Consider the following 14,306-nt stretch of genomic DNA (forward strand, 5'->3'; position numbering starts at 1 on the left):
ATGACATTCTTTCCGTCAAAAAAGTCAATATAACGGTGTTAAATGAAGCGACCATCCACACAATTAGGTTGCCATCCAGAGTTTAGGTTGCCATCCACGTGTGGATGGTTGCCTTATGGTGATTTAGGCAACCAAACCTGTGGAAACGGGGGTACACACACACACACACACACACACACACACACACACACACACACACACACACACACACACACACATTCACGATAAACTGAACACGACTTCTTAAATATTTGAAACTTCAAGTATAGTTTATATTTTTCTGAAAAACCCAATATTTCAATGGACCTCGCTGACGGAAATTAAAAGACCTTGATAAAACATATTTGCTTTACACAAAAGCAACACATCTTCACAATGCAACCAAGTACACACTAATGCAAGCAACAGCTCAGCACACATAACCACAGATCTCAACCTCTGTCGTCATTCGTGTAAATCCTTTTCTTAAAATCGATCATTCCTATCAACACATCATACCGTCGCTTATGTGCCCAACAAAGCAGTTGCATTATTATTGTAGCGCGCACACGCGCAGACACACACACCCACGCCCTCGCACGCTCATGGGCAAGCGTGTACGCTCTACTTGCAGACTAATATGTTGGATTTTTGTTAATACTACACAAGTTATAATAGTTGGGTATACTTTTGCAAGCGACTGAAAAGCATGTGTCATTTAATATGTAATTCAAAACATCCTAACAAAAACACACCCACACCCACACCCACACGCACGCACACACATACACACACACAACACACACACACATACACACACACACACACACATACACACACACACACACACACACACTTCCCTTGCTTTGTACTTGATATATTGAATCAGTCTAATGAACAAATTACAATTACGGCATTTGATTGTTATGTTGTGCACGATTTTGTGTTCATTCTCTAGCACTAAAACGCTTGTCCTAGATTGGGTCAATATTTTCAGTTGCCATTTGAATGAGAATTGTGTTATGCAACCATAAAACAAATGGATTACTTTCATGTTTTGTGTCCGGGTGTTTTACTGGCTGTAAATGTGCACGCGCAGGAAAGCCTGTACGTATATAAGGTAGATAGAATCTCTGAAAATAGAAATGTGTACACAATGTCATAAATTCCCACCAAGCGACCAAATATCGCCATTTTAACACGGAAGTGGCGATTCACATTACGTTATAAACGCCGAGATAAAATGCGTGGGTATGGGATTGGGGGATGGAGGAGGGGGGGGGGGGGTAGGGAATGGGGGGGTTGGTCTTTTTGCCTATGGTAGTTAAGTTTTGCAGTTTCAAACCTCACTGGTGTGAACATTATACTTATAGAAGTACAAATAATTCTTACTGTACACACATTCAGTATTTAAAACAAAGTATGTTAGTATCTATGCCAGGAATGTTCCAGTTCATTATGCAAAAATGCAAATACTACTGCTCGAAGAATGAGTTCAAGTGTCGTCGCAACACATATAGTTCACGAATCAGTAGTTGCACCAAGCTAGCTGAGCACGTCAAACTTGTATTCGAGTTCTGACATTAGGGGTGATACTAGGGTTGTGAGGAGACTTTGGCACTTTTGCTGCAAGTGCTGCTCCAATGGCACTTCCATAATACGATGATATGAACTTGACCTGAAACATGCAAATGCGAGTTGGAGTATACAGTGTGATAAGGTTCCAGCAACTAACAAAATAAGTCAAACAAATCAAGAAACAAACCAATCAATAACGACAATAATAAAATAAGTTCTGAGCCTGTGTACTTCTTCGAAAACTAAATTGTTTTAAAACACGGAAATACATGATTGTCTAACGGCCCATGAAAAGTGTACAAAAGACATTATATAGGGTGACCCCCTACAATGCGTACATTAATATCAGCATATGCATGATCATAACAACACGTTGGTGGTGGTGGGGAGGGGGGGGGGGGGGTTGAGCGGGACTTTGATGTGTGATTCCTGACTTCCAAATGTTCAACATTTTCTTTAGCTGCATTATTTTAGTTATTCATGAGTGGGTGGGTGGAGGGGATGGGCTAGTTCTAACTATGCATTAGATTATAAAATTGTATTCTGTGTAGACCCTTCCACCAGCATCTTAGACCACTCTTTGTACATTTTCTTTTAATAGATGATTGTCATTTGTTTTACCTCATGTCTGCCCTGCGTGTGATGGTGTGATCGTGACTGCTGTAGTGTGGGCGTGTGTGTGTTGGTGTGTATGTCAGTGTATGTGTGGGCGTGTGTGTGTGTGTCAGTGTGTGTGTGGGTGTGTGTGTGTGTGTGTGTGATTTTACCAACACTACGCGAAATTCCTTGTGCTTTAAATGTTTTTTAATGTCACTTGGCTCAATAAATACTGTATTCTGTATTCTGTATTCTGCAAATGTGTAGGTTAAGTGGTCTGATTGTGTGTTGCTCTTTCGAAACAAATATCCAAACTCAGGGATCGACTCAAACTCGGTGTGTTGACATTGAGTTGTAGCCACACTCGCCTTAATCAAAGCCTCCATATTGACTGTAATTAATTTGTTCAGGTCACCGATGATTTGGGGTGTGTTTGTATAACTGAACCTTCAGATATTCCAAAAGGTAAACGTCTGGAAGGTTTAAATCGGGAGAGACTTAATTGGCACTGCTCAATGTCAAACCTCTTATTGTTAAGTCGATCATCGAATTTTGATTTGTTTCTTTCTAAAGAGCACAAAAGTCATACCCATTGGCCTACGCAATTGTTGATATGATTATGCGTAAGCTGACATTTAATTTACACGTAATATGAAGTAATTCGGTAAACATACGTAGAAGTCATTAGCATATGTATGGGTGGCATTTGTTGGGGGGTCATCCTGTATATCGCTTTTGTCAACGCATTCTCGATGTTGTTTACAGTTTTTTTACCTCTGCACCAGACTTGACAAGTTGCCGAGTCTGATCGAGTAGATGTCCCAGGAAATCGGGATGGTAGCGGTTCAGAGCTCCGTCAACAGCTACCGTGACATCGGTAGAGTCCATACGGTTGATGAGTACGGCCAAACCTTAATGATAAGAGAACCACAATATCAGTTAGTTGTTGTTGTTGTTGTTGTTGTTGTTGTTGTTGTTGTTGTTGTTGTTGTTGTTGTTGTTGTTGTTGTTGTTGACATGCATCCGTATCAAAAGACAATGCACACGTATGCAGAGAGTGTATCTCTGCCGGAACGTTTAATTGTAGTAGGTTGAAATGCCTACATGAGACACATGGGCAGTATTCTAGTGGGTGTGCTTTTGAGTATCGATGTGTAATCTTCTTCGCGCACACATGGAAACCGGTGATTTGTTACCTACAACCGTTGTTTTTTTGTTACCCAAATAGCTTTGAGTAAAACATATTACAAAAATCAAAGCATAAAGCCCTGCATTGTAACGATTAACAGCTTCCGATATTGTTCTCTAGTTTCTTTGCAAAAACCATCAACTGAACGCAAACTATAGCGTGATCAAATACATTTGGGGGAACGCCGATGAAAATGTTACAATAATCTCCCTTTGCCTGAACGATTATGCTTAGTGAAACACCAGGTGTAAGCAGTATCATCATTTGTAAGACCAGTCGCCTGTGAAGGTATATCCTTCAATGTATTTGTGCTTGTGCGTGTGTTCGGATAGCTACCAGTGTCATAGTATAGTGGAATTACAAACAAAAACAATTCATATCGATCCATATAATGTGACCCCCCACCACGGAATGAGTCGCATGTCACCTGTGCATACTTTTCATATTTTTACATTTTACTAAAGAGTTTTGTTATGCTCTATCCATTGGTGAAAACCGTTTTAGAAAAGAGCGAAAACTGTTTGAGTTATAAGCCTGTGACTAAGGTGACCCTCACACTGTTACCAGACACTCCCCGGACTTATGTTAAGCCTAGCGCAGAACCGCGCGAGGTGACATGCGACTCATTTCGTGGTGGAGGGTCACATATTGTGCTGTTTGCATATTGGACCACACATTGCCAACATTCTTCAAATAGACAAAGTAAGCAGATGCAAAACATCAATGTCCCTTTATCTGGTAAACTTACTCTTTCTGAGTTGAGAAATTGCATAGTTTACTGACCGACTCGCTATCACCATACATGCGTGTCTGTGACGTACCTGCGGCGGCTAGCTGGGCTGCTCGTTTGAGGACAGTGTGAACAACATAGCTGACGATCGTGCAGTCATCTCTCGTATAGTGTTCTACCTGAAGCTGCCTCAGTACATAGTCTGTGAGCAGGTAGTGTTCACTTTTGTCGCTTCAAGAAAAAGAGGTTAAAAAGCTTGACATGAACATTTACAGATGAGCTTAAGAAAACAGCAAGTACAGAAGAACCTATCCGAATGACATCAGATGAACTGCTTAGTTATCTATGGCATCATCTATAAATGTGTTTTTACTTTAAAAGTTTAAATTTACCAATGACCAAAAGTGTACAATATATTTGCTTTTTCATGGAGACCACTAACAAATCTACCATGAAACTGACCAAGTTCAGGAAATAAACATCTACAATTATTTTCTGCATTTAAGATGATTCAACCCAAATTTCTAAAGGCATACCATAGCTTCAACAACTGTTAGTTGGTGAACACAGCCAACAAAAACACCCTTCGCGCATAGTCAGAATAGGAAGAGATAACTAACTTTTCGAAGCAATATTATAAATATATGAGAGGAAGATATCAACACATAATGTCCGTATTGCATACTTTTCTGACCTTTCTATGAGCGACACAAAATCCGCAGTAAAACACTCTTTTTTGTTCAAGACAGATCTGCTCTGAGTAGAACTGAAAAGCAGGCCTTTCTTTTCTAGTTGCATCAGCACCAGTCTCACGATCTCTCCAACATATGTCATGCTGACCATTTTCTCCAAGCTGAAAAATACAAGACAGCGATTCATTGCATACCACGGCTGGATCCTGGTTTTTAAAAGCACCTCCCCCCCTCCCCCGCTTCCACTACAATAGTATCTTTCTTCTCAAGGACAGACCCTAAATAGCCCCCTTCAATATCTAAATGTCAACTACCTGCCCACACCCCCACAACCCCCATCTCCCTGCACAACCCATCTGCCAGCCCATGTACCCATGCCTCATTTCGAAAGCCCTTTCCCTCTCATAAAATAGGTCCAGCCCTGTATAATCGCCATGATTATGCTTCTTAATTTACAAAGTGCATCGCGTGTTGTGGAGGTCATTCTAAAGTTCCGGCTTTCTTAAAAAACCTTCACACAAAACTAAAACATATAACGGTTTGCTTTCAGGATGACTAAGATCTGTCCTTCTTAAGAAAATAAATATTGATGAATTATAATAAACAGTCTTTGAAAAGCCTATCATTCAAAATAATATGTAGTATACATGTGCAAATACAATTGCTGAAAGCGCATTGCTTTGATGATTATGACATGTTGACTTGCTATTGTGTATTTCGTTTGTGTTTTGTAAACAGGCTTTTTTTAATCACAAATGACAGTTTTACCTAATACATGTTAATACCACTACTACTTGCTTATTTGCTACAACTGCATTAAATATCTCTGTAGTAGGCATGACTACAACTGAACCAAAATTGTTTTGTGAATTGAAATATCTTAAATTTAATTTTCCAAGAAATAAGTCAAGGTAAGCGCCGACATGTGGGGCAATACAGTTGTAAGCATTTACCATCTTTATTTATAGTGTATGCGTACTATATTTTGCCAGCACAGATATGCAAGTGTAAACGTGCAAATGTCGGCAGCTGTAGAAGCTTAGTAACATCACTAAACAACAATTCTCATAAAAAGCATTTGGTACACAGTTATGGGTCTTTAATGCTGGAACCCCACAGTGTCAAATACAGACTGCAACACCAAATAATTGATACTGTCTAAGTTTTTCACCTGCATAGAAAAAGTTGACTTAGATTTGACGATAGTATGTTTTGATATACTGGAGAGAAAAACAACCTGGAAAACATACAGTTTGAGGGTGTAAGTAAATAACCACAGTAACATTGGCTACGTCAGCGTGGACATATGTTCCCAATACAATAGTTGTCCACGCATGTGCAACGTTTATCACAAACATGTCTTCTCACATTTGTCTCCTTGGATTGATGGACTGATGATCGAGATCTTTGTCGTACTCATTCAAAATATCCTGAAGGCAACCGTTGTCTCCTAAAGCGCCTAAAACTGAATTGATGAATACCTGAAATATAAAATAAATCACAATCAACAACAAATACAAAATGCTGTAATCATGTCAAATACTACAACATAATGCAAAACGTTATAGTGCAACACAACAACATCCAGGCCAATACAATGTAACACAACACTGTTATAAAGAGAGCAATGCAGTTCATTGTCTACAGCATAAGACGCAAAGACAATATAATCATTTGTATTTTGTAAGCATTGTTTGTCACTTACATCATTGTCTTCGGCTGTACTGGATTCACAGGAGCTGCTTTCTTTGACATAACACGCATGAAAGCTGTCAGCCAACGAAACAGCAATCCGACACTTCGGGTGCTTACGGATGGATGAAAGCAGCGTTCCAGCAGCATCGTTGAGGATGACAGTAATGTCCAAGCGGCTTTTCTATTAACGACAAATCAACAACGAATACTGAAATGACGCAAAATGGATGCATGTATATAGACACAAAGTAATAATAGACACATGGCTCGTTGTCAACTTTAGAATCAATCTTGGTGTTCATACAAAAAAATTCAAAGCTCAGCATTTTATTAAAAGCAGAAAGTACAGTGTTCATGAGAAGAGGGGAAGAAAGTAACGATACTCATCTGCTCTGGAGTGTATTTGTCTATGGACCTGCAGTTATCTACAACAAATAGGATACAGCTGCTTGTTGACTTCCCATCTTCAAGTTGATTTTTGAAATATATCACCCCCCCCCCCAAAAAAAAAAAAAAAGAACAAATACAAACAAATAAACATTAAATGGTAAACACTACATCACTTTCGACCTGTGATGTGCTGTAGTTAACTTGCATGTTATTAATGGTTTGATCATTGAGCTAAACATATTTTATCATACGCAGCTGTCTTTCGGAAACAACGTAGTTTGTATCCATTTCCTCCTTAATTGTGCAGTCTAAATGATCGATCGAGAGAGAGATAGAGGGAGAGAGAGAGAGAGAGAGAGAGAGAGAGAGAGAGAGATAGAGAGAGAGAAAGAGAGAAAGAGAAAGATATCGAGAGAGAGAGAGAGAGAGAGAGAGATAGAGAGAGAAAGAGAGAAATAGAAAGAGAGAGAAAGAGAGAAATAGAAAGATAGAGAGAGAGAGAGAGAGAGAGAGAGAGAGAGAGAGAGAGAGAGAGAGAGAGAGAGAGAGAGAGAGAGAGAGAGAGAGAGAGAGAGAGAGAGAGAGAGAGTATACCGGGTGTTTCCTTCGAAAAGCGTCCTCAAGCAGGACCTGCAATGTTTGACCTGTGACGTCTTCACATCGGAATCCACTGGCCCACTTCGTGAGGCGAGCCTCTGTTAGTTCCCCAGAGTATTCGCATGGGAAGGGGAAGACGAGCCCAAGGCACAGTTTCTTTTTATGAAACTTGCCTCTGTAAAACTGTTTTGCACAGTCTGCGATGAAGTCCAACAACTGGAAGATTGCAGAGTAACAACATGCACATGATTATATTTTCTTCATTCTTGTGTACAAAAATGTTGATACAATCCCACGTTAACATAGCATTCTACCTTGACAGCACTTGAACAAATTGACACATTTTGTATGAGTGGACACAAGGTAATGGAGGAACATTCATTACTGACTATTATCTATTCACTGGCATTATATGCATGGGCACTGTGTCACAGGTACTTGAAACGTGGGCTTACCTGAATGCCTGTCCCATGCTTGACGTCAGTTGGTATCGGATAGTTTGTGTACTTAGTATCATGTTTGGGTTCCTGTAGACGCACGTAATGAATCCGAACAACTGTGTTGCTTATTTCAACCACTATGATGCCATCTTCTTTTTTACCTGAAAACAATATAAGCTAGCTAGCATATCCATCCACATATACATACACGGTGGTGACATAAGTGTTGCATATCGGAAGACGTAAAGTTAGACTTGCCTCAGGCTTTCAAACTGTTGGTAACTAGGTGGGTGTCCTTTTCTCGACATACCTATAACTATAGTTTGCAAGAAAGCAAGGCGAAAAAAGGCTTCAAGAAGTCGATTTGCAATGCTACCAAGTGACCGCTAGATTTGCTTTTGACTAACTTAATGGTGCTAAAAATGTGATGTAGTCGAATTTGAAGGTAGCACCATATTAGTTCAATAATATTAAGATGTTGGGACTAATATAAATGTTACACTTCCACTGATTTTCTGTCTTCGAGTCACGACTGTGTTAATGCACGTGGTAAGTAGCACATCATATTTGAACAAACAGTCAAGGTTTTTAAATTGTTTTTAACTATAGCACAGGAAACATAGTTGTTCGTGTAATTATTGATTACGTTTCCTTCCAGTACCATCAACAGTCTACCTCAACGAACGAAATTTGACGTTCTCTGGGTGGCAGAGTGGTAACGCACTTGCGCTCGGAAGCAACTCGCGAGTTCGACCCTGGGTCAGGGCGTTAGCAATGTTCTCCCCCTTTTCCTCACCTAGGTGGTGGGTTCAAGGGCTAGTCTTTCGGATGAGGCGAAAAACCGAGGTCCCTTCGTGTACACTACATTGGGGTGTGCACGTTAAAGATCCCACGATTGACAAAAGGGTCTTTCCTGGCAAAATTGTATAGGCATAGATAAAAATGTCCACCAAAATACCAGTGTGACTTGGAATAATAGGCCGTGAAAAGTAGGATATGCGCCGAAATGGCTGCGATCTGTTGGCCGATGTGAATGCGTGATGTATTGTGTAAACAAAATTCCATCTCACACGGCATATAAATGAATTCCTGCGCCTTGAATATGTGCGCGATATAAATTACATATTTTTTTTTTTTTTTTTAAATATAAAAAAAAAATCCCTGCGCTTAGAACTGTACCCACGGATTACGCGCGATATAAGCATCATATGGATTGATTGATCTCACTGAGATGCTGTACATCTAGGGTTGCTATTCACTCTTTCTTGCAACTTCAGCCGTTTGAACAGTTACGAAATACTGATTGATTGTATTTAACTTTTCTCACCTCTAGTGTAAATTGTTTACACTTAACTGTCAGCTTTGTACTGTTCATGGTCATACTCATTACACCACACGCACGCAGTGAAAAACTGACAGACGACAGTTAGAAACATCCATGTGACATTTTGTAACGCTCCCTTGTTTTGTTCTTACGAAGCAAAGTTTTGTGCGACACTTAACATTTCATGTTGTAGTTTGTCGGACTTCGAGTATGCACCTCTTTCTACACGAAGCCACTTATTGCATGTTATAGGCAGAACAATAAAAAATAACAAAACATGGGTTTTTCGCTTTCCTCGCAACAGGCAAACATATTATGTTGTTTTAAAATTGCAATCATAATTTCGTGTGTTTTTGTTATCAAGGTATATAACTGTATTGAGCGAATATACGCTGCTTGGAAAGCCATTTTGATTTCAAATATATTGAATAGATAGCTTTTTCTTTCAGGTATTCAACGTTGTACATAAAACCATACATTGTCTTCTCTATTTAATGGATACGACTTTACATTGTCAATCCAATGCAATCAACAAACGTGCATAGGCATTCACGTGCACATTCTATCAGCTTTAGGGGAGGATGCATTTTTTTCTCCGATAACAAAACGGAAAAAAACACTTACCAGTTTCATTCGAGAAAGATTTAATGGGAACAGAATACGTTGTATCGTTTGCTTCTTTGTCGGCTTGGTGTAAGGTATTCATCTCATCATTGAGACGTTCCATCATCAGCTCCAAAGCTTGCGTGGATAACTTGAAGCCATCCAAGATCTCCAAAACCTTTGATAATAATGAATATGAATATTTTGGAAATGGTCTCCAAAAGAAAGAAAAGCAGAACATGTTACAGACTTGACATAATCTTGGCCAACAAAATATTGCGACACTCAATATTGCGTAGCTCACCTAAAAACAATATAACAGTTTTATTATTGTTCAAAATGGCAAGCCTTACAACGCATTTGACTTGGGTATCTGAACCAATTTTCGGATTGTATGGACATTTCTTTCACAAGAGTCATGTGACAGCCGCTAGAATAAGGATACACCGAAAATCAAAATAAACAAAAATACATATGGTTCCAGAACAAATTGATAACATATTCTGCACAGACTATATTAAAACAGGTAAACTATTATTCAAGTCTTTTTGTTACGATATTTCATGTTACTCTAATTGGCGGCTACGAGACCCGTCTGGAGAAATCAGGTCCTTTGTTTGTTCAAAAATAAGCGTCAAACGAAAACAGCATAATGAAAGGGTGCTGTTCGCGTACATCGTTTATTTCTGGAGACAAGTGCGAGCTAACGAGAAACAGCGCAAACAACATTTTACAAAGATGAGTCGGTTGCGTTCAGTATTAGTCTGGGAGGCATTTCTCTGGTTAGGGTTGGGCGGTAGGAAAACCATGTTAATGTAATCTATCTTAATTTATCTCGTTTACTGCATGCATGTACTTTGGTTAAAATAAACATCTGGTAAAATAGATACAGACTCATGTACATCTGCATCTTAGCAGGATGTCTGTGTACATATTCTGCAATCAACTATTCAACACCATTTGGTAGCCGACATCATTTTACTTGACGATCAAAGAGCCTGTCTGGATACTTGCCTTTTTGTTTGGCGGTTGAGCTGGGGGCAGTGGCTCTCCTGGCTTGTTTTCTAAAAGCGCAACTTCCTCCTTTCCTCGCGTTGGTTTGTTTCTAATCACACACACAAACACACACACACATACGCACGCACGCACGCACAAGCAAATTAGATGAAACAAATTAAGACCCATTTTACTCTTCGATGACTACTGGACATAGATTATTAACAACACATTCTATGTCATTGCTTGAGTAGCAAACAGAAACGGAAATAATATCACAAATGAAGAGTTCATCTTCGCAAAAGCTCACTTTTTTAAATGACGCTTTAGAAGAATGACCACAAGTCCAGCCAGGAGAATGAGTAATGCGACGCTTAGAATGGAGATCAACACCACATTGATGCCTGTATCTGATTAAAACAAACAAAACATAATATGATGAGCTGATCTTCCCCGCCTTTCTCTCTCTCTCTCTCTCTCTCTCTCTCTCTCTCTCTCTCTCTCTCTCTCTCTCTCTCTCTCTCTCTCTCTCTCTCTCTCTCTCTCTCTCTCTCTCTCTCTCTCTCTCTCTCTCTCTTTCTCTCTCTCTCTCTCTCTCTCTCTCGCTCTCTCTCTCTCTCACACACACACACACACACACACACATACACACACACACACAAACATCCACATACACACACTCCACCCCCCTCTCTCTCTCTCTCTATGTGTGTGTGGATGTTTGTGTGTGCATGTTGAATGTTGACGCGTGCGTGTGAGCGTTCGTGCATGTGGGTGTGTGCTTCTGTGTGTGTGTGTGTGTGTGTGTGTGTGTGTGTGTGTGTGTGTGTGTGTGCGCGTGTGTGTGCCGGTATGTGTGTGCGTGTATGTGTGTGTGTGTGTGTGTATGTGTGTGTGTATGTGTGTGTGTGTGTGTGTGTGTGTGTGTGTGTGTGTGTGTGTGTATGTGTGTATATGTGTGTGGGTGCGTGTTCAAACAAGTTAGGTAATCTGTGTTGACAAGAATGTAAGATTTCTGAACGTTAAACAAGTGCGATGTTTACAAGGAAAATATGTTAGAATTACCTTTCTCGATGGACGGACTGGATGTAGCATTCCTTGTTGTTGTTTCCGGAGACGAGAGCCTGGCTTCTAAAACAGAGACATTTGTTTTACCATTATACTTTGACCATTTACCGGCAATACTGCCAAACAGACACATCAACGTAAGCACGCACACAGCCAGATAAACAGAGAACCAGAGATGGTCAGAGTGATAGCAGCGTTAAGAATGTTAATGTGTTTCATGGTGAGTGGCTGGGCATTAAATGACACTTGTTTTGTAGCATCGTGTCTATTGCTTATGTACACCGTCTGCTAGTATTGATAATCCAGTGAATTAAACTATGCCCAGCTTAAATATAAAGAAACACACACAAAAGCCTAACACATGTTATCAAAGTTAGGCACGGAATTAACTCTGCTATGCAATCTGCAGATATACCTGTGACAGTTAATTCACATTCGGTTGAGGGTATGTTTGACGAGACGATGTAGCAGATGTACGTCCCCGCCTCGTTGTGGTCAACATCAGGAATTTGAAGTGTCAGATGATCACTGATGACACCGTCAAAACTAAAACCTTCTGTTACATCGCATTCATACGGCTGCTTGCTGTCTTTCCATCTACAAGCCAAAGTATCAAGCCCTGAAACAAATCAAGCAAAACATGACAGTGATTCACATACACATCGTGCCTTGCACAGCACCATGCACTAGTCAACACATGGCACATGAGTTAAAAGCAGTTTTCGCCTTTAGCATTCGTTTTTTCAAAGGTAAGTGAATCGTGCTTTTCCATGAACAGACAATTGTCTGTGACATTGTGCAAAGAAGGAAATCATATAATACATACATATCACATTGTAAATGGAAAGGGTGTGGCTTCACATTCATTCAACATAAGAAAACAGATTGTAGAAACAGATATCTGTTGAAGTGTGCATTCTCTGACTAGTCCTGCTGATGGACCAAGATACCATTATGTGTGGAAATGCAAAATTACAACAGAAGCCTGTCAGTGAAAAACTACATAAGGGAAAAAGGGGGAAACGTGGAAGTGAACAATCGTGTGTGTGTGTGTGTGTATGTGTGTGTGTGTGTGTGTGTGTGTGTGTGTGTGTGTGTGTACGTGTGTAGTGTGTGTGTGTGTGTGCGAGTGTGTGTTCGTGTGCGTGTGCGTGTGTATGTCTGTTGAAGGCTCGTCTGCCGACAATGTTGTGAATTATGTGTTTGCCATTGAATTAATAGTTTCGTGGATTAACTGCTACCGGTTCGGAGACTTAGGCAAAGTTGTATCGCTATCAGTAATTACTCTCAGGACGTCTGTCAGCCTGTCGGTTGGTCCATCTGGGGCGGGGAGATAGCTCAGCTGTCTGCGGCGCAGAGTACGAAACCAGTGATTGCTATCAGCGTGGGTCCGACCCCCACATTCGGCAAAATAATAATTGCCGGAGACAACTTTTTGAGACTCTCTTTGGTGTCCGAACACCACGCATGCAAGGAAAAAGGGGAACAACTGGGACGCGCGATTCTGTCGCTGCACGATACCCACAGGAAAAACAGCCCGAATTTCCTTGAGGGAATACACGAAGGACAATAAGATATATACCAAATAATTATCTAAATACTAATGTCTGTTGGTCGGCCGGGCGATCTGTTGGTCTGTCTGAGCAATAACATTGCAATAAACAAGTGTGTACATATCCTTGGAACATCATTCCACACAAATTGACCATTAATGGTAAGTGTCCATGATAGAGGAAATTAGGGTAAGATTATACATTACTAAAGGGAAAGGCCAATGAAAAAGTATGTTCCCGACCTAACGATACACAAGTTGCGCAAGGCGAAATTACTACATTTAGTCAAGCTGTCGAACTCACCGAATGAAACTGAACGCACTGCAATTTGTCACCAAGACAGCTTCGTCAATCTCCGCGACAATTGCTCTCTTTTTACGTGCACAACGCAGGGAATTAACAAGCCGGAATAGAGTGGTAGCCTATTGCGCCAAGCAGGAAAGCGCGCTTTTCTGTATTAGTGTTAACTTTCTGAGCTTGTTTTGTCAGTTACAATGTTAATGCAGCAAGTTCCGCTCGGAAAACACAAAGCGGTCTGCCTTGGACGATTGTTTGTATATCTCATGCAGAACAAAAAATAAATCATGGTCGGATCTTTCATGATGTACACTATGGTTTACATGGGAAGTAAGACACCGAAAACGACATTCCTAATCTTCGAATGAACTTACAAATGGCATCCTTGGAGGCGTTAACAGGAAGTCTTTCAACGAGGACATCGTTTCCATCTATCGCCACGTCTGTAGGGAAGTTGCAGGAAACTGAAGCATTTTCTCTGGCGTTAAATGTTCCTGCACTACATGTTATTTCTCTCTTGGGAATTTCGGCACACAAAGCTGTCATCTTGCATCGATGCATGTCTAAGAGCAGCACGG

The 14,306-nt window shown here is 40.4% G+C and overlaps 2 protein-coding genes across 2 annotated transcripts; both read right to left on the reverse strand.

The window, feature by feature from the left end:
• Positions 1–248: 248 nt before the first annotated feature.
• On the reverse strand, positions 249–10,921 carry LOC138957154 (hexokinase type 2-like). Its single transcript, XM_070328315.1, has 10 exons — positions 10,829–10,921; positions 9,836–9,992; positions 7,903–8,048; positions 7,445–7,663; positions 6,471–6,641; positions 6,134–6,246; positions 4,768–4,926; positions 4,165–4,304; positions 2,929–3,065; positions 249–1,657 (listed from the first exon to the last, which is right to left on the reverse strand). Exons 2-10 carry the CDS (start codon positions 9,939–9,941, stop codon positions 1,538–1,540), a joined length of 1,311 nt encoding a protein of 436 aa, XP_070184416.1. The 5' UTR covers positions 9,942–9,992; positions 10,829–10,921; the 3' UTR covers positions 249–1,537.
• Positions 10,922–11,116: 195 nt separating this feature from the next.
• LOC138957160 (uncharacterized) lies at positions 11,117–14,306 on the reverse strand (the record flags this gene model as incomplete). The annotated part of the gene is given in 4 exon segments (XM_070328318.1): positions 11,117–11,220; positions 11,876–11,941; positions 12,294–12,497; positions 14,103–14,306. Coding segments are annotated over 4 exon segments (578 nt in total), but the record flags the coding sequence as incomplete, so codon positions are not given.

Source organism: Littorina saxatilis, unplaced genomic scaffold, assembly GCF_037325665.1.
Source record: "Littorina saxatilis isolate snail1 unplaced genomic scaffold, US_GU_Lsax_2.0 scaffold_142, whole genome shotgun sequence".
In the NCBI taxonomy this organism is placed as follows: Eukaryota; Metazoa; Mollusca; class Gastropoda; order Littorinimorpha; family Littorinidae; genus Littorina; species Littorina saxatilis.

Excerpts from the sequence above, each read along its gene's own strand:
- LOC138957154 (XM_070328315.1), bottom strand. The coding sequence starts at position 9,941 with ATGATGGAACGTCTCAATGATGAGATGAATACCTTACACCAAGCCGAC. Across the intron at positions 6,247-6,470 it reads GTACAGCCGAAGACAATGAT|GTATTCATCAATTCAGTTTT; the intron begins GTAAGTGACAAA and ends TTTATATTTCAG. Across the intron at positions 1,658-2,928 it reads TTGTCAAGTCTGGTGCAGAG|GTCAAGTTCATATCATCGTA; the intron begins GTAAAAAAACTG and ends TGCATGTTTCAG.